Source organism: Bactrocera neohumeralis, chromosome 5, assembly GCF_024586455.1.
Source record: "Bactrocera neohumeralis isolate Rockhampton chromosome 5, APGP_CSIRO_Bneo_wtdbg2-racon-allhic-juicebox.fasta_v2, whole genome shotgun sequence".
Lineage (NCBI taxonomy): Eukaryota > Metazoa > Arthropoda > Insecta > Diptera > Tephritidae > Bactrocera > Bactrocera neohumeralis.
Genome location: NC_065922.1, coordinates 35,421,530 through 35,444,516, shown reverse-complemented (window position 1 = coordinate 35,444,516; position 22,987 = coordinate 35,421,530). Strand labels below are relative to the sequence as shown.

Here is a 22,987-nt window from a genome sequence, read left to right as displayed (position 1 = left end):
TAGAGACTATTTTTTATTCAAGTAAATTAGTAAACGTTTTCCCGATAAGTTTTGGTAAGAATGAAATACGAGATCCCCCAATTGAGTTAAAAATATGTATATATAAAAGAATATGTGTCAAAAACTTCTTATTTCGTTTTCTCAAAATGTTACCGATAGAACAAATTGTGGCGGTTAATTGAATATCGGAAAGTTTAATCTAAAGTTACATGAAACTAGAGAATAATTATTTAATAATAATGGATACTTAGCCAAATATGAAATTGTATGAAGTTTCCAATACATCAATCCAAGTTAAAGACGTATATTGCATATTGGAAAACTAAAATTGCTCATTTGCGAAAACAGACATATTTAGGAAGAAAATAACAGAAAAAGGTCATATTCAAAATAGGTGCTGCTTCATTTATTTAAAAAAAATAAAAATAAATGACACTGTTGGATTTGCACATATCACTTTTTACAATAGTTAAGTTTTTTTCAAAAATAAAAAAATAATAATTTGAATGACCTTTAATTTTTTTAAAGTAATCTGGTACTTAAAATTTCAAAAACACAAAAACCAAAATTACTTAGAAACTGCGGCTTGAAATTTAATTTTGTTCTTTCCTTTTATTATAAAAAAATCTTGAAACAACAATATCTTTTATAAATTGACATAGCATGAATTAAGTTTCAATATATTATTATGTACATATATACTATATTCCTGATAATTAAATGACTTACATAGCCAAACTGCGTACTACTTGTATATATTACGAATGTACATACATACATAGCTAATACTTAAATCTAAGAGTATCAGTTAAAAACTTTATCTAAAATGTGCCACAAAAAATATTTATACAAATGTATAAAATTCAAATAAAGATAAAGTATTTAAAATTTCGTCAGACGTTAATTATATTTTAAGGGTATGGCTAAGTCGTCATTAACTTATATTGTTAATAATTTTTATTAATTAATAATTCAGAATGTGTAAGTAAAGTTCAATCAAGCAATTTAATTAATAATTTGGCAATGAAAATATTCCAAATTGATAATCATAGGATAATAAAAGTGTTAAATCTTGTAGACAGTTACACATAACCAGGGTTGCGAAATTTTTAATACAAAAATTTCAAAATTGGAAAACGAATTTTTAATCCTAAAATCGGAATTAAGAAATAAAATTTCAATTTTTATTTCAAGATTTTTTTTTTAATTTTTCAATCCGGTAGTTTGTATTAAAAAAATATTTTTAGCTTAGTTGGATTAATTTTTTTACTTTTTAATACGGTATTTGAGATAACAAAATAAAAAATAATACTTCAAATGTTAATTAAATCAATTCAATACGTATATTTTCGACAAAAGGGAAATTAGGTTAATGATACAATTAATTAATTATGATACAAATATTTATTGCATTATAATATATATATGTATATATGTATCTGAAGGAAAATTAGCTTATGGCTAAGATTACAAAAAATACATTAAACAGATATTTGAATTACTATTTAATAAAATATTTTTATTTATTATGTAATCCCAATATGCCAAATACCGGATTGAAAAATTAATATACTATTTAATTCGAAAAATTGGATTAATAATTAAATATGAAAATTGTAGTCATACTATAAGTATCGTAAATATGTACATAATCTTAAATTCTCTACATAATTAAAATTCGCAATCCTGTTTATTGTGATTATACAATTTTCAAAGTGTCGAATTTAGTTACAATTTAACCATAATTCACTCAGGAAAAACTTTGTTTAACTATACATACATATATATTTTTCGTATACAGTTGAACTTCCCTAACTCGAGTCCCCATAATAGACAAAAACAACTTCGGTTTAGAGAAACTTCGAGTTATGGAAGCAAATTTGTATGAAATTTAACTTCTATTTCCATTTCAAGAGTGCGAGTTATAGAAGTTCGAGTTATGGAAGCTCGACTGTACTATCTATATTAATTTTTCTCCATTTGGTTACTTTAATTAAAATTTGGTTAAATTTAACAATGATTTATTTCATTTAAAATTATTGGTATAATGGATGGTGTGAAACAACGCTAACCATTCATACGTTTGTATATATTTTAAATTTTATATTAGCCAAGACATGCGTTGACTTTTCATTAACCAATTTGTACATGCTCACACCAGTTAATGCAATGAAAACTTAATGGTTTCTGTCCATACTACTTATAAACCATAATTGAGTTTTCAAAGCTTAAGCTTACCTTATCATAGCAAACAACCGCATTAGTTAATGATCCCAGCGCCATCTAATGCAACTTTAAGTGCGATATAATTCAATAGAATTTAGTTTGAACCGACCGATTTACCGATTTAATTTGTTGTTAATTTCTATTAGCACTTTTAATTTTCAGAAAACACTTGCACATTATTTAAACATGAACTCTTCACTTTCTTTGGCTCTTCTTTATATGATAGCCTCTACATAATATGAGCCAATATTTCACTCATTCAACTAAAAGCACTGCCTTCGCGGCCATTTTGAATGCACTTGTGGCTTCACTTTTCTGCAGCACATACACTTTGCGTTACCTCGGCATATTTTGCATTTTGAGCAAAATCTTTTATTTATTACACTTAACACTTATCACACACAACACTATAAACACTAAAACACTATATTAATTAAATTAAATCACTTTATCACAATTACAAATTAAATATTCACTTTGATTACATTTTCACAACCGCACGCTTGAACTTTACATCGAATACTGAAGGTTCGTGCATTCACTGGAAGGGTCCTTTTGGAAGGTTTTGGAAGTTGCACAGTGGCGTCTGCACGGATGTGCTCTTTTTGTCGTTAACAATTTTCTTAATTTCCGTCTAAACCGGAAAATAAAAAATCGAAAGTTATCGAAAAATTACAAAAAATATTTTAAACTTTTTTACAAAATTTGAATGAAAGTTATTATAAACAAGAATTTTGGTTTTTAATTAAGATAATACTTAATCATGTAAAACTTAGGAACATATTATTAATATTAAAAATTATCATCCATAGATACTAAAAAAAATATTAATTTAAATATAAAAATCCAATTCATTATATATGATCTGGGTTGCAAATAATGCGTTAAAAAATAATTGAAATAACATACATACATATGTACATATATCTACATCATTTTTATACAATGAACAAGTGTTAACTACTATCATTTTGCCACAAAGTTTGTAACACCCAAGAGAAAGCGTCGAAAACCTTATAAAATGTACGTAGTCCGTGTACCCGGACACCTCCCATAACCGAACAAATTTTAATATTTGCATACAAAATCCTTTCCTATAGCCAGACATGAAAACGTTCCAATGACCGAATACAAACAACTTCTGGTTGGCATTGGCTCGCATTTATTTTGCAATTTAAAATGAAAATTTAAATTTTTTAAACCGAAATATTTTGGTTCAAAATTTAATTTCATAACTATTGGAATTGAAAATTGGAAAATCGTATATTTAATTCAAATTTTTTTTTTTTAAATATGCGCACTCCCGACTAGCTATAATCTGAAATAAAGCAGTTATCAACAAGTAAAACTCTTCAGGGACATGACTGTTCAACTTCCAATCGCCAAAACCTTCCGTGCACATCAAACGAATATCAGATCGGCAATTGCACGACTCAACTCTATGCAATATCGCTGCAAAGGCAATAGCTTTCAGTTGAGTGCTTCTTTGAAATATGAGCAACGTAAAGTGAGTGAGAAATAAATTAAACCAATGTACATAAATAGTAATAAATAAATGCGTACGTTTATTTTAATTTTGGAAAGAATTCCATTACGAAAATGGAAATGCAACTATGTATGTGAAGAAAATGAGTGAATTCACCGCAAAGCTAAAAGTTGTGATAGGTGGCGCTAAAAAGCTGCACATTTGTTTAATCTTCTAGACACTTGGGTTTGGGTAAAGCTCACATGCAACAAACATCAATTGTAAAATAGCAGTTAATATTTTTTTCAACGATTTGTATGGACATATGTTAAATTCATTTATTACTGCCATCAGCCGAATATGAAATTTTATGAAGTTCTCCAAAAACCTTAATACATACTTTTAAATTAATAATTTTAACATATGTCGTCAAAAAGTGTTTAAAAATTATCGACAATTTAATATTTTCCGGTATGCACGAAAAAAGCTTTAACGACATTAAAAGAACATCCGTGCGGATGCCACTATGCAATTTCCCATATCCAAACTTCCAAATAGCTGCCGACACATACATTGAAAACAAAAGTACTCTTAGTAAAAATTTTATTATTTAATCTTAAATTAGCCGACACAATGTAAGACACATGTTAAAACAGTGAGAAAGTTAAAAATACGAAGAGAAATGGAAATAAAACCAATCAAGGAGAAAACAAATTAACTAATGAAGAAAGTTGCGTTAGATGATGCTGCTAATTAAATCATTGCTGAAAATAGTTGCTGATATTATACAATACAATTGATGATTTTCATAAGTGAGCTTTACCCATACCCAAGTGATTAGAAGATTAAACACTTTTTAGCGCCATCTATGATAACTTTTAGCTTTGCGCTGAATGCACTCATTTGCTTCACATAGTTGCATTTCCATTTTGTTGATGGAATTCTTATGCCAAATTAATTTATTACTATTTATGTATATTGATTTAATTTATTTTTCCCTCACTTTACGCTCCTCACATTTCAAAGAAGTACTCAACTAAAAGCTATTGCCTTTGCTGCGGTATTGAATTGAATTGACTCTGGCAATTGCCGATTTGATGTTCGTTTGATATGCTCGGAAGGTTTTGGCAATTGGAAGTTGAACAGTCACGTCCTTGAAGATTTTTACAGTGCAGTTTTCAATTAAACCGTAAAACTCGACAAAGATCGATAACTGATTTATTTCAGATTTTTCCTAGTCGGGGTTGCGAATTTTTTCACTAAAAAATTTTGAATTAAGTACTCGATTTCCAATTTTTAATTCTAATTGTTATGAAATTAAATTTTGATCTACAATATTTCGGTTCAAAAATTTAAAATTTTATTTGTTAATTGCAAAATCAGAATGGAAAGTTAAAAACATAATTTATGAAGGCTTCTTGCCAAATAAAAGCGTTTTCCTTGAAAGATCTTGATTTTAGTTGTTTGTATGACTGCTTTATTTTTCTGCAGTAGCCCGATATCGGAGTTTCAAACAAGTTACCCTTGCGGAGAAAACGATTCACGTATATACAGACAGACGGACGGACACTGAGCGTACCCTGATCATTTATATTTAGTGAAATTCCTTATAATCGAACTATCACCTCGACGTGTTTTAGTCCGGCTACAGGAATTGTCCACATATGCGAGTATGGCAAAATCGTGTGTTTGAAATGTATTCTTAGAGTCAGAAGCTGTAACTCAGAATTATATTACTACTGAATAAATAAATGCGAGTAAATGTCAGCCAGGAGTGAGCGAATGACAATTATTCCCTTAGTTTCCGTTAAACCTCCGCAAACCAGACCGTGGCCGCTCAAGTCAATTTGTTTGATGTGATCATTTTGCGTATTGTTCTTAAAGGAATTCGTCCCAGAACTTCACATATTAATAAGATTTAAAATAAAAACGGGAATTATAAATTTTATACAGTTTTCTTTGCACATTTCATGAAATCTTGTCTTTTATCACAGATAATTTTAATGAAATATTACCAAAATAGTGTCTGTGCCTGGTCAATGGAACATGTTCATGTCCGGCTATAGGAAAGGTCTTTGTATGAAAATATTAATGAAAACGATGTGTTCATGAAATTTGTCATTTATGGGAGATATCCGGCTATACCGATTTTAAATTACATTTTCAATACAATATTTGCAACACATGTCATAGGTAATGATGCGGACTTTTGTATTAATATATAAATTTTTTTGGTATTTATGGATGATAATTTTTAATATTAATAATATGTTATTAATTTTTATATATTATGATTCCGTATTTCTTTCATTAAATACCAAAACTCTTGTTTATAATAACTTTCATTCAAATTTTGTAAAAAGGTTTAAAATTTTTTTTTGTAACTTTTCGATAACTTTCGATTTTTTATTTTCCGGTTTAGACGGAAATTAAGAAATTTGTTAACGACAAAGAGAGCACATCCGTGCAGACGCCACTGTGCAACTTCCAAAATCTTCCAAAAGGACCCTTCCAGTGAGTGCACGAACGTTCAGTATTCGAGTTCAAGTTCAAGCGTGCGGTTGTGAAAATGTAATCAAAGTGAATAATTTAATTGTAATTGTGATAAAGTGATCTAATTTAATTAAAATAGTGTTTTAGTGTTTATAGTGTTGTGTGTGATAAGTGTTAAGTGTAATAAATAAAAGATTTTGCTCAAAATGCAAAATATGCCGAGATAACGCAAAGTGTATGTGCTGCAGAAAAGTGAAGCCACAAGTGCATTCAAAATGGCCGCGAAGGCAGTGCTTTTAGTTGAATGAGTGAAATATTGGCTCATATTATGAAGAGGCTATCATATAAAGAAGGGCCAAAGAAAGTGAAGTGTTCATGTTTAAATAATGTGCAAGTGTTTTCTGAAAATTAAAAGTGCTAATAAAAATTAACAACAAATTAAATCGGTAAATCGGTCGGTTAAAACTAAATTCTATTGAATTATATCGCACTTAAAGTTGCATTAGATGGCGCTGAGGCCATTAACTAATGCGGTTGTTTGCTATGATAAGGTAAGCTTAAGCTTTGTAAACTCAATTATGGTTTATAAGTAGTATGGGTAGAAACCATTAAGTATTCTTTGCATTAGCTGTGTACTATAGTAATTGGTCAATGAAAAGTCAACGCTGGTGCGTAGATAAGATTGTCTCCAAAGGCTGGCTCACCCATGAAAGGTTAGCGTAGTTTCACACCATCTTTTATGCCAATAATTTGAAATAGACTAAATCATATTTAAATTTTACTAAATTTTATTAAAATAAACAAATGGAAAAATAATTAAAATAAAAAAATTGATAAATAAAGATAATTCAGTTGAACTTCCATAATTCGATCTCTTGAATTGGCAGTAGAAGTCAAATTCCCGAACTCGAAATTGTTCTGGTATATTATGGGGATTCGAGTTAGGGAGTTCAACTGTATATGAAAAATATATAGTACATACATATGTATATATTTTGAATTATATGTACATGTACAGTTGACCAAAGTGTTTCTTGAACGGATTATGATTAAATTGTAACCAAATTCGATATTTTGAAAATTTTATAACCAACATAAACAGGGGTACGATTTTTAATAAGAGATTTTAAGATTACGTATTTACTCTATTTAGGATTACAATTTTCATATTTAATTAATAATCCGATTTTTGGAATTAAATAGTATTTTAATTTTTTAATCCGGTATTTGGCATTTTGGGATTACATAATAAATAAAAACATTTTATTAAATAATAATTCAAATGTCTGTTTAATGTATTTTTTGCAGTCCTAGCCATAAGCTAATTTTCCCCCAGATATACATACATACATACATGTATTACATAGTATGCATTAGTATTATTTAAAGCTGATTTTTTCTTTGAGGTAAATATATGCACATATATTGAATAGATTGAATTAACGTTTGAAGTATTATTATTTGTTTTGTAAACCCAAATACTGTATTATATAATAAAAAAAATTAATTCCGCAATGCGAATTAACAATTAAAAATAATTCTTAAATACCAAACACCGGATTAAAAAAAAAAAACAAATCTTAGAAAAAAAATTAAGTTCTATTTCTTGATTCCGATGTAAGGGTTAAAAATTCGTTTTTCAATTTTGAAATTTTGGTATTAAAAAATTCGCAAACCTGGTTATTGGTCACTGTCACTTTTATTCATCTATGATTTTCATTTTGAAATATTTTTCATTGCCAAATTATTAATTAAATTGAGTGATTGAGCTTTATTTATACATTCTGAATTAATAATAAATAAAAATTAATAACCATAAAAGTAAATGATGACTTAGCCACGCCCTTAAAATATATACTCAAATTGAAAGAAAGAACGCCTGACGAAATTTTAAATATTTTATCTTTATTTGAATTTTATACATTTGTATATATATTTTTTGTGGCACATTTTAGATAAATTTTTTAACTGATACTCTTAAATTTAAGTATTAGCTATGTATGTATGTACATTTATAATATACATATAGTTCGCAGTTTGACAACAACAAACATTGTTGTCCATTTGACATAACAAATGGAAAAATTATTAAAATAAAAAAATTTGAGTTAAGCCATATAATTATCAGGAATATAGTATGTACATAACAATATATTGAGACTCAATTCATATTGGGTCAATTAATAAAAAACATATTGTTGTTTTAAGATTTTTTTCTGTTTTTAAAATAATAGAAGAAAAGAACATAAATTAATTTCAAAGCCGTAGTTTCTAAGTAATTATGGTTTTTCTGTTTTTGAAATTTTAAGTCCCAGATACTTTTCAAAAAATGAAATGTCATTAAATTGTTTTTTTTTTTGAAATATTTTACTGGAACATTTTAAAAATTATTTTAGTACTACTATACCACTATAAAAAATAATATTTGTAAATCCAACATCATTATTATTTTATTATTATTATTATATTTTTTTCAAATATATGAAGCAGCACATTATCTTGAATTTGACCTTTTTTAGTTATTTGCTTCCCATATATGCCTGTTTTCGCAAATGAGCAATTTTATTTTTCAAATATACAATATACTACTTTAACTTCATTAATTACTAAAGTAACAATTATATTTCATATTTACATGAATTTATTATCAACAAAAAATCAGTAGCATGTTTATCATAATAATTATATATTATATGTCTCTTATTAATATATTTCCTAGTTATTTAAATATTTCTAAATGCTAAGCGTTTCTTCATTAACTTTTATATTCAAATATATATCATTTTTCACATAATATGAACACAGATTATGATAAGAAAAAGTTGATGTGATAATTAGTAATTATTAATTACATTCCTATGTACTATATAACATCTAATTTACGCTGCGCGTTCAAATATTAACAAAAAATTTAATATAATTTAATTAATATAATTTTTAAGCTAGTAACATCAGTATTAATTAAGTACTGTACATTTTTAAACAATACGCAACATCACTATTCAACAATAATTTACTCATCTATAAGAAATTTAATAAATATATTATTTATCTTTATTTAAATATATAATATATATTTATAATATTTACTTTTCCAAAATGTAGTTCTACATTCTAAATTATTTTCTTATGTTTCAACTTCAATAGGAATTATCATAATTACATTCGATCGTTGAGTTACCATGTACATATATGCATATAATTATAATTTTTTTATAACTTTTTTGTTACGATGCTATGCACATAACAAATCAAATGCTACTTGATCGTCCCATGCCGGTACACACCCCCGATGTCGTCGTTATATGGTGATTACGTAATGCTATTTTGTTGAAATGCATTAACGGTGTTGCTCGTGCATTTGAAATCTGTAAGGAGAAATAATGGCATTAATAATTTATAGTTTATTCCTTATGTGGTTAAATTATTTAAAGAAAAAATATTGAATTCGGTTGCACTGAAACAAATGTGCGAAAATGTTTTCCGTTCAAAAACTTGATTCCGATCGTTCAATTTGTATGACATTATATAGTTGTCCGATCTGAACAATTTCTACCGTTGCCTAGTATAATAACCTGTGCCAAATCTCGTTAAGATTTCTTGTCAAGTAAAACTGCTTTCCATACAAGGGCTTGATTCTAATCGTTCAGTTTGTATGGCAACTACTGCCACAGACATTGAATAAAACGCACTTAAAATTTTTGAAATATATATTTTTTTTTTTAACAAAAGTGTAGTACCTACAGCTAAGCAGTAAGTGAACACAGTTATAGTCTAAACGGTGCACTCGGTCTTGTTGTTTCGTCTTAGTGACGCCTTTATAAATGTGAAAAGTCAGAACGTAAATAGACGTTTGATTAGATACAAGTCGCTTTGGGTATAAAAATAATAAATTTTTACAAAATTTTGCAACTGTTTTTAATTACACGTGAAAGTAATGATAATTTGCAACTCAAATAATAATGGATAATAAACATGTAAGTAAGGGCTAAATTCGGGTGCCACCGAACATTTTATACTCTTGCAACTTGCAAGAATCAAAGTCAGGGAAATACTTAAGGGTGTAAAACCCATCATAGAGTAAAGCCACCCGGATGTTCGAAAATCCTGATGTTAGTTAAATAGGAGCTAGGTCAGGTTTCCGCTGAAATGTATCTATTTTAGACGCAAAGATAATCTGTTATGAATAAAACACGCTCTCTTATTTTCATTGGGATAACTGACATATTGGCCGATATGTGCGGTAAAAAGTATAAAGTCACCCCGAAGTTTGAAAATCTTTATATTAAGTATATGGGGCCTAAGAATTGGTTCAATTTAACCCATTTTTGACAGACAGACATACCATTGTCAGAGAATGGTTTCCCTGATTTTCAATTATATGTTTCGCACATTGACCAATATTTTCGATCAAAAGTCAACTACAGGTACTAGGGTCCAAAAATTCGGATGGAATTTAAAATTGTGTTATATGGGAAGTAGGCGTGGTTGTAGTCCGATTTCGTTCAATTTCATACTGTTACATAGGAATATGAAAAAGTGTATCTTACTAAGTTTAGCCAAAATCGAGCAGTACCACGACCATCGTTATGCGTGATAAGTTCCTCGAAAAAACCTTTTGCTATTCTGAATTAGCCTATATCGTTTAGGTTTCGCCCTCTACGGATGGCAACAAGACATTGTGCATATTGAAAGATATGCTTGACCAAATATTTGACGGAATTTAAAGCACCTTTCGTACTGTCACTGCATAATACATATATAATCGCATGTACATATGTATTAAAGATCTATACTTTGACAAAGAAACCAATACATTGTACTGGTTCGTATGTACTATAGTCCAGATTGTAATCCCATTGAAAGTATATATGGGGCATTAGGGCTTCAAAGGTATACGCGAATTGTAATGCGTTCTGAAAAAATTCTTCGGATGCTAAATCGACATTACGCTGATCTCTATAGATATAATTTAAAGGATCTCGGATGTTTCCTCCTTGCTGTTACAAATTTCGTGGCAAAATAACAAGCACTATTCAGGATATAATAACCCATTGAGTAGCATATTATTTTCCCATTGTTCCAAAAAAATTTACGAAAAGTTCAAGGGGTTATCTTTAAAAGGAAATTCAGAAATCTGAACAATCGGTTGCGATCTCTCTTTGCTATACCTTCACCGAGAGTAGAAAAATCTAATTTAGTCAGGTTAGTCGGAATAACAATCCATGATCCTCCGTGATATGAATTTTACAAAATGAATTACCACAAATATGTTAGTAATAAGGGTTGGCCTACTTAAAGTCTTAAGAAAGTTTATAATTATTACCGAAGGAGTTATTACTATATTGAATTTTAATTAATATTTTAACCCACCTCATCGACATGATGACACAATTTCGTTCTAACCCAAGGCCATTTGATAGTGCGTATCAGCGTATTTCGAAAATCCTCGCTGAATAGACAATATATGTAGAATGTTATAGAATAGTTTGTGAGTTCCATTAAATTTGCTAATGCTCGAAACACCTGTAAAAAAAAGCAAAATAAATTGATTTAGAAATTTATATTGTTTGTTATCAGCGACTATATACTCGTACAAACCTGAAATGAAAAGTTCGGCAATACTTCGGAAGCAATCGTCATATGTACAATGGCCATAGGGGAGACGCAAACGAGGAACAATATTGATGTACTACCTAAAGACGCATGAAAGGGTCAGGGCTTATAATTTTTATTTTAACTTATTAATTTTTATGTTTGTTAAACACATTGTATTTATGGCTTACCTAGCAACAAGAATAACCTCCGTTCTTCGGCGAATTTTCTTGGATCCTCATCGCGTACACAGTTCGAGCGCGAAATCAGCATTTCACGCCGTCGTTGACAAGTCTTTCGATACACCAACATAATGCGCATATTTAAACCAGCGATTAATACAGTCGGTATTAGTTTGAATATCACCTCGAGCATTACTTTGTAGACCTATGGAAAGGAAAAACAAATATTTCTGAGCTTTTGCAATGATTGCGGGGGTTCAGCTCATTTACCGAGTAAAAAAGCGTCTTTAGGAATTCATTATTATCACGTCGAAAGTAAACATAGTTGCCATCTGAGTGTAATATACACTTGACTAGGACACCACGAAACACGCTTGGCGTGTAAATGATGAAGGTGACGAGTGTGGTTAGGAACACAACAATGCTAGAAAGTATAATAATAATTTTTATGTAAAAGCAGAAGCGCTATAACAAAGCATTTAACTTACCCAGGTGGTCCCATGACGGGACGTGAAAAGCCTGGATGACACACGGAGACATATCTTTCGATGGTTAGCACCAGCAACATCATAACACCCACACCTGGAATGTATTTATAAAATTGAACTCCAATGATATTTTGCAATAGTTGGTGTCTTACCCAAACAACCGTTGCCGAGAAAAAGCTCCAGATGCGCTGTGTAGAAGGCGGGTCCGAATTCTTCCCAACGTCCGCGATCTTTGTGCACCAGCATGCGCATACCGAAGGGTATGGCGAAGACGATAGCTAACAGCGCTGCAGTAGAATAGGCTGAAATTCAAATTTAAATAAGTTATAATGCGGTTACATAGCTATTTTTAATTATTAATTATTAAGATAAAATATTACATATTTCTTAACCCTTGGCTGATACATATGATTCGAAATTGTTACACCCCCTGAATAGGGTATATTAAATTTGTCACGTTGTTTGTAAAACGCAGAAAAAAACACAGAAACTTCAAATTGGGTAATCTTTATGACGCGTGTTGTTTTGCTCCAAGGCTTGAATCCAAGCGGGATTGTCCGCATAGACTTTAGGTTTTACATATTCCCACAGGAAATGGTCTAACGGTGTGATATTACATGATCTTGGTGGTCAAAACGTGAAGTTATCTGCTTACCGAAGTGTTCTATCAATACATCCATTGATTGATGCAATTTGTGGGAAAAGGCATCGTCTTTATGAAACCAAAAACCACCTAGATCTCGAGCTTCAATTTCAGGCTTCAAATAGTCGGTTATCATGGCGCGATAGCGGTCGCCTTTTCACTGGCATCATTTTTGAAGAAATATGAAACCACCGGCCCAAAACCACATAAAACCGTTATTTCTTCTGGAAGAAATGTCAGCTCTTGAATCTCTTCAGGTTGTTCTTTGTCCCAAATACGGCAATTTTGTTTGTTTATATACTCATTGCGCTAAAAATGAGCCTCATCGCTGAACAAAATTTGGTTCGAAAACGTCGGATCTTCTTGGAACTTTTCAAGAGCCTTTTAAGCGATGTCGGTTGGGAAAGTCGAGCTGCTACAGTCTTGCACAAGCTGTATTTTATACGTTTTCTATTTAAGATCTCGACGAAAAATGCGCCAAGTCGTTCCATACGTCAGCCTTTATACTCGTGTGTATGATAAAATGCCAAACAATACTGAACGAAATGACATGACAGTTTAACACGACTCAAGCGTGATCTGTCGAAAAGAGGCTATTGAAAAAAGTACTTGGTTTACTTGAATCCCCCCTTATAACCGTAATGTCTACTTAGATTTATGCCTTGTCCCTCTTTTCCTTGATCAATGTAAATCAACCGACATAACACAGATCAAAAGGTTTCGACTTCAATATGTCTATTTAATACTCGGAGGTCTATAAATTATTTTATCTTTCATTAGATTTTGTATGCCTAAGTGACTTGTGTTGGTTGCATACAAACACAGTAAACAATGGAAATGTGAACTCTCACAAATATAAGAAAATAGTGGAAGTCAAATACAAAAACTCATATATTTAGGTCCAATTAATACCTTGTAGGAAATTTCAGTGTAAAGTTCTTTTTAGGAATAACTAATTTTTTTAAACTTTATAAACAAATACTGTTAATATGTATAGGTTAGGTAAATCTGGTAGGCCAGTTAGCCACACATAGACCAGTTTTGGTTCTTTGATATACAATATTGAGTTCAGTTGCTAGGTGCATGTGGAGTAATTAGCCTTAAGGTGCCTGCGCTTGACTCGAATTTTAACAGACTCTGCGGCCTCATTATGGATATCTCTTCCAGTGTATCATACCGTGAGGACTCCAAATGCTTACAGCGTAGTTTTGCAATGCGGATAAATGCATAAAAGATGCTCCATTGTTTCCCTGGTGTCTTGCTCTAGACATTTCCTTCAGTCTTCTCGATCTGTCCGGCCCAGTGACCAGTTAGTATTCCGTTCATGTTGCTATAGTCTTTTCTAACGAGTACCAATAGGACTTTTGTGTACTTCCGAGCACATGACTTTTGCAGTTTGCACCCAGTTAGCTCATTCCATCGGGTTTTGATTTTCTTAACCATGCTTCTGTCCAGATCAACGTATTAGAGAATGCATGGTTTTAGCAATATTGAACAACTTTTCGGGTTTTAGCCGTATACCATTCTTGGCAATTTCATTGCGCTCGATGCCTTTGTGGTCTGGCACCCAGTAGTAGTGAAGTTGCCTACCTCTGGCAACACTTTCCAGTGCTGCGCTGCTTCCCAACACACTTCTGACCGAGAATACGTATATAAGTGCTTTCGTATTTTTGTCCAAGTATTTTCGCTATAAAATTAAATTTTCCGTACTCATAGCTTTTTTAAAAATCAAAATAATTGGTATTAGAATCGCAGTAAATTCAACAATAATTGTATGGAAAACGAAAATCATTTTTCCTATGAGGTTCAAAGAAAGACTGAGTTGTTGCAAACTTTGTAGCACACTTATAAATCTTACACAGCTTGCAACATTTCTTACTTGATTGATGATGGCACACTTTACCACAATTTCGGGCAATTACAGTAAAAATGTCTACGTCTTCTAAAGGCTATACAAATATTCACAGATTCCCATAAGAATATATACTAAACAAAGATAAAACAAGAATAAAGGTAACTACGCCTGCTCTGAAGCTATAATACCATTCACAGGTGAATTTTGTATGGCATAAAAGGGTATAAAAAGGGCTTTGTCTCAAAAATCCAAGCCAAGTTTCTTGATGAGAAAAATGCGTGTGCAAAATTTCATATTGATATCTCAAATACTGAGGGACAGACGGACAGATAGACCGACATAGCTAAATCGAGTCAGCTCGTCTCGTTGTTGATACACATACATATACATGTGTACTTTATAAGGTCTCCCACATTTCCTCGCAAGTGTTACACACATCAAGTCAAACTTTATATACCCTGTTCAGGGTATAAAAGGAAATCGACACATGTGCCACATGACTAACTCGATTGTGCAAACTATACTCTTCCATAGGCTAATGGAAGAATGAGAAACTAAAGAAAAGAACAATAATTTTTTCGTGAACATGATGCATATGTTAGGGCGCACATTCTTATAACTTCGTTGTCTCCTTCATACCGTTGTTGCACTCTTTTGTTGTGCTGGTGCTGCTTTGTCTGCCGGCTGTTTGTTGCAGGTTCTGCTCGTTGCAAGTATTCTCAAATTTACGTACAACTTTCAGGGCTCTTCCATTGTTGTGTTCTGCGCGCAAAGTTTATAACCTTTCAAGTTAAGTGAACGACATGCTTACCCACCTATGTAACGGGGTTGATAATATGTATAGTCGTTACAGGTGTGTAGCATGCAGCGCTTAATTCATATGTGTAAGGTAATTGAGCATTTGTGTTTTGCATATTTCTTAAATAAAATTGAAGGAGTATTTCGCAGAAGTCTATATATATAACTTGAAAGCTGTGAACTTTTTATGAATATGTAGATACAGACAGATAGATAGATATTTGGACAGTTGAGGTTTAGATTACAGAAGTTATGTCAATTAGTGAGATTTATTTAAGTAATGAAATCAAATGTTGGCTATAAAAATATTGTCAAGTCAAGTCGTCCAACCACCACAAAATTAAAGTATTTGGAAATCGTTCTGCTAGGATCACAGATATAGCAGAGGATCTCATCAACTCTTGGGTAGGAAGCGTGTCAATGCTAGACTCGTACCAAAAGGCCTTTATTTTTGGCAAAAACGACGATAGCAGAGGTTGCAAACGTGATGCTTGACAACGTAGCTGAAGACCTTACCTTCATAAAGCGATAACCATAGCCATAGATTTATGAAAATGACGTCAAAACTCTATATCTATCTAGCAAATGGCGCTCCAAAAATTAGCTGAAATCGAAAAACCTGAAATTTGCTGAAGGCACTGAGGGTCTTTCAAATCGAGGTTTATAGCAAGTCTATGGATTACTGGATTAAATTAGATTAGGCTATGGCACCATAATTGTATATTTGTATTGCCTCTATGCAAAATATATACCATAAATTGCTTCTTCACTTTATGAGTTTATAGCTAGTTATGAGTAATATTTAAAGTTCATTTGCATTGCAGCTATGCATAAAAGTACGCGAAAGTGCTGCGATATCATTTAGACAAAAGAGAACGTTTTTTGGGACCTACGACTCAGCTCGTCTTGGTCACTACTGAATATTACGAACTTCGTGGAAAGCTTCAGGGGATAATAATCGATAGTCTTTTTATTAACAGAACATATAATTGAACCGAATATATTGCTTGAAAAGCAGTACACATTTTTATATGGCTTTGGCATGGAAGGTCGTGAAACTAGTACGGTAGCTAAGGTATCCCTAGGGTAACTTTCTACGCTTGGCCCAAGGCTGAACTAGCGTAGCAAACCATATAGTATAAGTTAATTGCTCTAGCATCATGATAGATATTCCCTGGTATAGGAAATTCCTGACATTATAAAGAGTGATCCAAGTTGAGGTATTTTTTTCAATAGCCTTTTTTGACAGTTCACGCATAAGTCGTGTCAAGTTATCTTGTTATTTTTTAGTATTGGTTTCCCAAGCGACATCGCTTCACTCTATGGGCTCTTGAAAAGTTCCAAGAAGATCCGACGTTTGCGAGTCAAATTTTTTTCAGCGATGAGCCCCAATTATCGCACTTGGAACGAAGAGCAATCTGAAGAGATTCAAGAGCTGCCATTTCTTCCAGAAAAACAACGGTTTGGTGTGGTTTGTAGGCCGGTGGAATCATCGGTCCATATTTCTTCAAAAATGTTGACGGTGAGAACGCAACCGTCAATGGCAACCGTTATCGCGCCATGATAACCGACTATTTGATGCCTGAAATTGAAGCTCTTGATCTCGGCGACATTTGGTATCAACAAGTCGGCGCCACTTCCCACATATCGAATCAGTTAATGAATTAATGGAGCGAACACTTCGGTGAGCAGATATTTTCATGCTTTTTGGGCCAGTCGATTGGGCTCCAGGATAATGTGATATGACGGCGTGAGAATTTTTCCTGTGGGGATATGTAAAATGTAAAGTCTATGCGAACAATCTCTCTTCGATTTAGGCTTTGGATGTCGAAATGTTCGAACGAGTCATTGAAAATTAGACTCAAAGGATGGACCATCTGAGACGTAGGCGCGGCCAACATTTGAAAGAAGTAATCTTCAAAAAATAAATGCCAAAGGGTTTTCTTTCGAATGATAATAAACTTTCTCCATTAAATTTGTGGTTTCTGTATTTTTTTTAAGTATGAATCTCTTTCTTCTTTGGCGCCAATATAGATATTTTCTTGTATTAGAAATCTCTGATAAAACCTTGACCTAAACCTAAATACATAATGGTTTTTTTGTTTCAAGTTGGATATTAATTAAATATGGTCTATAGCGTTACCCGATCGCACTACTACAACACCATGTACAGATTACTAAAGCTATGGAGATAATAATGGATTTTCTTTCACTAGACCTTAAGCATATACGGTATTAACTAAGCTTACAGTAAATGTTTCATATAAATGCCAAATATTAAGAAGTGCAAAAGCTTTCTCTCCAATTAGCACAAAATAATCACAACCTCCGATCACTTATGGTTTAAGTCGTATAATTGTCAAATTACAGATTTAATCAAATTAAAATGTTTGCTAATTTGTGTCCGACAAAAAGTGTACAAATTGAGCAAACACCATTCATGCCACTCTCAATTCCAGCCAATTAGTCAATTAAGCATATTCAATAGCGGGAAAAACTCTATGCAAAGTCGCTGAACTTTTTGCAGGCGCTGATGTTTTATTAATTTGATTATCATTAATTGCCATTAAATATTTGCTCGGAAATATATTTATTTCAAAAGCAAAAATTGCCATTTAAGGCGGGAAACATTGTACAAATAATTGTTGTCATTGGACACATAACGGTAATGTGAAAAAAGCACTGCTGAATGAGAATACCTATTTTCCACTAAAGCAAAATGAATCTCCATTTGCATACAGCTTCACAATATTTAATAAATATGCCGGTTCATGTGGCATTATCCAATTGTTAAACCTTTGGCGCTTCATCCCCCTCTCACTTACTCTGCAGCACGTGCTAATGCGAAATGATTTAGCGTTATGGGATTTTAATATTTCCATTTAGTCATTTTGTAAACACTCAGCAAACCAGTGGTGGGCTCACGGCGTCGCTGATTCCGCAACATTTTATTATTATGTGCGAATAAAAAGCGCGGACCTTTGCCGGTATGGTTTGAGTGTGAAACCTTCACACGCAGCTACCATTCAAAATTATGGCATTAAAGTTGGGATTTTATACAAATAAATTGCTTTTAATGGGTCGCACGTTGGGTCGGCTGTGTGCCCTTCATTGGTCGAATCAACTTTCAGCCACATTTAATTAGCGTAATTAAATGCGTGGCCACTTTTGTTGGTTTTGGTGGCAAAATAAATGAGAAAAATTCTGCGAAAAATAATAACCGTAATTAGAAATTTTATCAACATATAGGCAGGCATTGATTTAGAAACTGGTGTACATGCATTGCGGTTTAATATTTTATAAATATTCCACAATGAAATTTCATATTGATTTAATTGTTAAAATTAAATAGTAGAAATTAGATGTTAAATTAATTAATTAATTAGTGTTATTGTGAAGGCCACCTTCCTGTTTCAATACAACAATTTTTTTCTTTCCAAAAATCCTCGAGTTAACGCAGCTTTATGAATTCGAAATTGTTCATAAAACTCCAGCAACATGTTACCCAGAAGCTCTCTGTAGTTTTCTTCATTTCATTTTGTGTAACACAAACCAAAGTGGGATATTTCCACGATGTCCAAATACGACTTATATCATAAGCGATCATCCTTGACGGTTTCTATCGCATCGGGTGAGAAATAACGACGAATATTACGATAGTACGTAATACTTAAAACCGTCAATTTGCCAATAAACCGCCTGATTTGTCGAACTAGTCTCTTTCATTTAATAAAGGTGGTTGTCCGGCTATCTATGATAAGGCATATACTGAACAAGTCCAACCATTTTTGAAATATCCTTCCTAAATCTATATATAAATTTTGTTCTTAGTTTTAACTGCCATAATTAGACCTATCCGCTTCCTAATCTTACATTTGGTTATTGATTTCCATCTGTTCTGAGCTGTTTGTTCAAATTGAAGATCAAGCTCTTCTTTGCTGGTCCAGAGCGGTCATGGTATTGACTCGTTTCGGTTTCGTCTAACTTGCACAAAATTTGGTATGAGTTTTTGTTCATAGAAATAATGTGGGCAAGTGGATGACTAAGAAATTTTCAATTGTCGACTCACTGGAATTAATCTTTAATGTCAAACCGAACGATCCGTGTATATAGGGCTTGCATGGAAAAAACTTCTCTTTCTGTGCATTTGACTGGATGAGTATCTTGACAAAATTTTACTTTGAGAGAGATTACTGCTTAAGGTAATATATTCTCCGAAAAAAATTGTTCATATTGATCCGTCGATACTACAGCATATAGTATCCGTCTCTCGTACTAAAACTTCTTCTTTTACATCGAAATGAAATCCTCACTTGAAAGGGAAACTATAGAAATCCAGCAATGACCTATGGTATGACTTATGAATAGGGTTAAGCATTTTCATAAAATCAGTCCCTTCATCTAACTACAATTCCTAGCTAGATATGCTACTACTTTTCGTTTGAAAACCTCTGAGGGCAGTTGATGTAAATGTACGATTCGGAAATGGCATATTAGCCGCGGTAACCCTTGCACAGACTATTTTCTGTATGCCATTTTATTTTCTAATATTGTACGGTTTCTTTAATGCTAGTCACCAAACCAATTCTCCAAATGTCAGATGGGTCTAATGACGGTACATGGCCGTTCACATGCTTATGATTGGTTAACGGATCCGGTTCCTGCTAAGTATGCTCTTGCAGGTGTGGTATTCTGTATAAATATATTTATACGTTCCTCAGTGTTCCTTTTTCTGTTCTGTTCTGTTCTGCTTGAAATCGAACAACCACTAGGAGTTTTGGTGTAGTGACAAAGAATTTTGTAAACAATTGGATCATTTTATTGGTTCGCCATGAAGTAAATGCCATAGGTCAGGAACAGTGAAAAATTTTTTTTGATAAAAAACAAAATAGTATATTGTAAGAATTGAATATGTTTCTTAAAGCTTAATTTTTTAGTACGTAGAACTGGTGACACTAAAGAGCCTTTTTCAACATCTTTAATTCCCCACAATTTTCTGCAATTATCTTATACCGCCTTATCAAATTTATTCTGGACTGACAAACAAGAACTATACTATATTGTATATCTATATCATGTATTTTAATACAAGTCTGCATTATCGCATGCAAAATTGGCTCGTGAGTCTTTTACGGTTTCGTTTCATTTTTAGAGTTCGTTATATTGTTGGATAATTTCATATTTATCATATTATATACCCAAGTCTCGTCACAAGTAATGAGTAAGTTTCATAAATGTAGGGTTGCTCATCTACGTTGGCAAGTAACTCTTTCCGAAACTCTACCTGACATCGTTTTTTCAAGTCTTTTGATACGAGTCTACTATTGATACGTTTCATACCCAAACCTTTAACCAAAATGTGTTGAGTCAATGTTTTTTGATAAGAGTCTAATGTTGACTCGTTTCATACCCAAAACTTTAACCAAGATGTGTTGAGTCGATTCGTAAGTGATGATGCGATCTTCCGCTATCTCTTTGATGTCAAGACGACAATTTTCCAGCATTGTATCTTTAACAATTTTGGAAGGTATTGTCAGTAAGAGAGGTTGATGGACGACTCACTTGAGTCAAGTTTTCGGTGTCTCCAAGCCTTCACTGAATGCTTTTTACTACGTAAACACTTGTGTTCGTGATAAACTAGACTCTCCAAAACATGTCTGCAACATTTTCAACGATTCATTAGCCATGGTTCTCTTAGAACAAATTTCAAACAAGCACATGTTCCATTAACCTAAGGAGATCAAACTTCACACGAACACAAACAAGACTAATCTAAAAAACAAATTATCGAATCGCAGTCCGGGTAAATTTTGATCAGATGGTATATACACATTGACAAAATAATGGTACAAAAAATAAGACATTTCCACATTCCGTCTAAACTAACATACCATACTTTAGTAAGCGCCCATTCGATTTAACCTCCGAACTTGAAACGCTTGCCTGACGTCCAATTATTGTTTCACATTTAAAGCGAAACAATGTGCGAGTGTATAAATTTACATACAAACAAGCAAACAATCACACATTTGTGAATGTGTTATATACAAAACAAATGGCAAATATTTTCGCACGATTTATTGAAATGCAATAAATAATAATAAAAATGAGAAGTGTGTTTGGAAATAATTTTTGACATTTCATGCGAATTGAGAAATTGTTTCAGGGTGAAAGGGTGAATTGATGAATAGCTGTTGTGACTTATGGCCGAATGATATGTGGGCGTACGTATAAATCTCACATATATTACGAATATGTGTTTATATTCAAGGGAGCGTCTTTAAAATTTATGGAATGGGTGAAAAATTTTTATTTTTTAAATTTATTTTTCAGAAAAATATTTTGGGATAGTATATTTTTCCGAAAAAATAAAAAAAAATATCTTAACCGCCGATATCGGACCACTATAGGATATGTTCTGTGGATACTTTTCTATTTATGGAGGGTTTTCTTAGCATTTTTTCTTGTTTTTATTTGACAATGCCATACCTTGGCTAATATTGCTAAATTATTTCAAGGTTATGTGCTTAAAAGTATTTAAGTCGTTAAAAATGAAATATCAGCAGGAATTGACACAACTTAACTAGACTGCACTAGATTGTATATCATAAATCCTGGTAACACTTGCAACTTCCGTCACCCTTCTTTACAAATCTACGTGTACAAAATATTGAAACCAACATTTGTGATAAGAAAATTTACGACTAAAGTGGCACTTAAAATGCAATTAATTTACTTCGTAAATGCCTTCGTTACGCACTTAAGTTCAACGACCTCAAACCCAGTTAAATTAGAGACTTCGCCTAATATGATTAAATACCGCTACCAAACAGCGTAGTACAACACCTGCAACGACTTAGCGCAAATCCTTCAACGAAATAAATACTCGTATATTTTACATATAGTTGGGATACACGCTCAACCTAACAAGCCAAATCCAGTCGAGTGCGCCGCTTAATGTGTTGGAGTGGGTGTCGCATATCCCTGGAAGTGGAGCATAACGATTCATGCTCGCACATTGGCATATACGATTCATAAATCAAAATACAACATCTTCGTGGGAATTTCCGTTATACCCTGCACCATTGGCACCGAACAAAAGGTACCAATTATTACAAAGAGAGTGAAATGTGCGAATATGCAGCTTATAAGCACTAAGTCATAACAACAGCAGCGCTATGGGAGAGTGCGTGTGTAACGGGTGTTTCAAAAGATGAACTACGGCGCTCAGAGGCGTTTGGA

The 22,987-nt window shown here is 32.3% G+C and overlaps 1 protein-coding gene and 1 long non-coding RNA gene across 5 annotated transcripts in view; both read right to left on the bottom strand.

Annotated features, from left to right (window-relative positions):
* The window catches only part of LOC126759875 (uncharacterized), a 565,378-nt gene extending 562,562 nt beyond the window's left edge, over nucleotides 1-2,816 (bottom strand). Inside the window, exon 1 of the long non-coding RNA XR_007667102.1 lies at nucleotides 2,239-2,816. This is a non-coding gene — a long non-coding RNA (uncharacterized LOC126759875). The remainder of the gene's footprint in view (nucleotides 1-2,238) is intronic.
* A 5,483-nt stretch (nucleotides 2,817-8,299) lies between these two features.
* LOC126759843 (probable G-protein coupled receptor B0563.6) overlaps nucleotides 8,300-22,987 on the bottom strand; it is a 93,851-nt gene continuing 79,163 nt past the window's right edge. For all 4 annotated transcript variants that reach the window (XM_050475001.1, XM_050475003.1, XM_050475004.1 and 1 more), the window contains exons 5-11: nucleotides 12,602-12,751; nucleotides 12,450-12,543; nucleotides 12,232-12,385; nucleotides 11,971-12,166; nucleotides 11,786-11,880; nucleotides 11,558-11,710; nucleotides 8,300-9,552 (exon numbers count right to left, since the gene is read on the bottom strand). In XM_050475001.1, coding sequence (XP_050330958.1) covers nucleotides 9,436-9,552; nucleotides 11,558-11,710; nucleotides 11,786-11,880; nucleotides 11,971-12,166; nucleotides 12,232-12,385; nucleotides 12,450-12,543; nucleotides 12,602-12,751 — 959 coding nt within the window. In that variant the 3' untranslated portion in view covers nucleotides 8,300-9,435. The remainder of the gene's footprint in view (nucleotides 9,553-11,557; nucleotides 11,711-11,785; nucleotides 11,881-11,970; nucleotides 12,167-12,231; nucleotides 12,386-12,449; nucleotides 12,544-12,601; nucleotides 12,752-22,987) is intronic.